The following is a 2,584-nucleotide window of genomic DNA, read 5'->3' as shown; positions in this document are numbered from 1 at the left end:
GGGGGATAGAGAAGCATTTGGTTGGGTGGAGTTGGTGGGTGGGGGATAGAGAAGCATTTGGTTGGGTGGAGCTGGGGTGGGAGAGAGGAAATGAAACAAAGTCCCCCATGGATGCGTCCACTCACATGAAGACCCTCTTCACCAGCAGCCCAGGTGGTGCCCAGAACAGAGCTGAAGAACAAGAGCCATTCTCGGAGGGGGCAGGGTGGAAGGGTTGAGCATGTGAGTGGTAGAGGTGGAGGTCTGCTCTCTAGGGTCCAGTCAAACCATGGGTTAAAAGCTGGACCATCTGGGAGACTAGAGGCCTCAAAACAACAACAACAACAACAACACACACACACACACACACACACATCCCTCTCTCCTGCCATTGCTGAACAGCAAAACAGTGTCACGAATTCAAGCACATGGGCTGGGTTTTGTGGCCTTCTGAGACAAGCCAAGGAGATGGACACAGCGAAGTAGACAGGCCTTGGTGAGGATGGCCATGCCCAGCAGAAGGAGGGGTGCTTAGCAATCGGGTGTGCCCATGCACGGGCGGAGAGGGGCTTAGGGAACCATCCTTCCAAGAAAGGCCAGTCCTGGAGTGGGGGTGTGGGTGGGGTAGGTAAGAAGGGGTATCTTTAAAAGAACCCAGGAAAACGCTTGGCTTCCCACAGGTCCTGCAGCCGGTGAAGGTGTTGGAGTGTGGAATTGAAATGCCCATCACTGTACCCCAAACCCACATCTCCATCAGGGCCATTTCTGGCAACGGGGCTTTATTCCGGCCTGAAGCTGTGCTGCAGAACAGTGTCCTCTTCCCCTGCTCCTGTGGGGGGCGGGGGACACTGGACAGTGGCCTCCACCCTGCCAGTAGGCCCCAGCACACGACCAGTATGCAGGAAGGGACTGATGCATGGTATCATCTTCAGGGTCCAACAGTTAAGGCTTCTGTGGATTAGGTGAGGGCGATGTCCCTGACCTGGACAAGAGAGAGAGTTCTGAAGTCAACAGTGGGAACATGTGGCTCCCTATCTTGAGACAGGCCTATCTGACATGAAAAAACCCAACAGGAAAGATTTTTTTTTTTTTTTGAGTGTGGGGTGAACAAGGTTTGGGGAGCCTAAGTCAAGGATGACCATGACACTCAAGGTTTCAGTCCCCATTTTGAGCCTCAGTTTCCCCAAAAGGCTTTCTGGAGGCACAAATGAGATTAATCCATGTATGGGCATAGTAAACAAACAAACTCACTCACTCACTGCCATCAAGTCCATGCCACTTCCTAGCACCCCCACCAAACAGAGTGGCACCACCCTGTACATTTCCGAGACTGTCACTCTTGACGGGGGCAGAAAGCCCATCTTTCTCCCACAGAGCAGCTGGTGGATTCCAACCACAAACCTTCTAGTCAGCAACCAAGTGCCCCACTGCTGCGCCACCAGGGCTCCGCTATACCAGAAGACTGGTTCTCCCTCCCGGGGCACCTTTCACCCACCCCAAGCTGCCTTGCATGAAGACCATCTCATAATGACCCCACGGCTCCCCAGGGCTCCAGGAGCTACCTGCCATGTCTTTTTTCTTTAGTGTGTCAGGTGAATTTGAACCGCCATCCTTTCCATTAGCAGCCCAGCACTTACCCATTTTGCTACTACAGGCATGTGAGAGCTGGACCATGAATACGGAAGAAGGGAGCTGAATGGATGCCTTTGACCCAATTTTGAATGTGGAAAGGTACCCTGGACTGTCTGGGAAGAAGGTCAGCCAGAATGCTCCTTAGAAGAGAGGGTGGCGAGACTTAGTGTCACGTGTTGTCAGGAAGGGCCAGTCCCTGGAGGAGGACATTGTGCTTGGTCAAGCAGAGGATCAGGGAAAAGAGAGGCAGACCCTCGATGAGATGGATGGACACAACAGCTGCCACCATGGACTCTGACATCATGATCATGGTGAGGATGGTGCAGGGCTGGGCAGCATTGGGTTCTGTGGTACATAACGAGTCTTTGTAAATCACAGAACTGGCTTGACGGGACACAGCAACCTCAAGTTGTCCAGCTCTATTGAGTTTGGGTCCCCTAAATGGAAACAGAGGGCCACCCACCTCACTGGCCCCTTCCTACAGCCTTCTTTCACACGGGCAGAAGAATCAGTCCCTAAATCTTTGCCTCTTGCTAATGATCTCTCTGACAGGTGCCACAGGGCCTTCTGGGCCCCGGCTCTAGGATCCCTCCAGGCCCCACTCCCAGGGCCTTGGTACCTTATCAAGCTTGATTCTCATACAGGCTCTGCCTCTTCTTGGACTTTAGCTCCTTCAGCCACTGCAGGGAGGCCTCTTCCAATCTGAAACCACAGAGCCAAAGAGTTGAGCCCAGGCCAGCTGGGGGCCCCTTGGGTCAGGGCTCAGGGTGCTTGGTTCTCCCTGCTCCCTACCCAGGCAGGGGGTACTGTCAGCAAAGGCAACATGTGGATGAGAAGCCGACTCACAGGGGAGGCTGACTCAGGGCTGACGCAAATGCAGGCTCACCCCGCCAGGCCAACTTTGCATGCCTTACCCAAATGAGGAGATCACCCTAGATTGAACAACTCTACTCCCTCAAACACAGCCCCTTCC

The 2,584-nt window shown here is 53.9% G+C and overlaps 1 protein-coding gene across 3 annotated transcripts in view; it reads right to left on the bottom strand.

Moving 5' to 3' along the window:
• Positions 1–14: 14 nt before the first annotated feature.
• The window catches only part of KIAA1671 (KIAA1671 ortholog), a 136,750-nt gene continuing 134,180 nt past the window's right edge, over positions 15–2,584 (bottom strand). For all 3 annotated transcript variants that reach the window (XM_045291314.1, XM_045291315.1, XM_045291316.1), the window contains 2 exons: positions 2,231–2,313; positions 15–961 (listed from right to left, as the gene is read on the bottom strand). In XM_045291314.1, the coding sequence (XP_045147249.1) occupies positions 2,235–2,313 (79 nt within the window). In that variant the 3' untranslated portion in view covers positions 15–961; positions 2,231–2,234. The remainder of the gene's footprint in view (positions 962–2,230; positions 2,314–2,584) is intronic.

Source organism: Echinops telfairi, unplaced genomic scaffold, assembly GCF_000313985.2.
Source record: "Echinops telfairi isolate 266 unplaced genomic scaffold, ASM31398v2 ScPeMD7_70;HRSCAF=299, whole genome shotgun sequence".
Lineage (NCBI taxonomy): Eukaryota > Metazoa > Chordata > Mammalia > Afrosoricida > Tenrecidae > Echinops > Echinops telfairi.
This window is presented reverse-complemented; position numbering and strand designations above follow the sequence as displayed.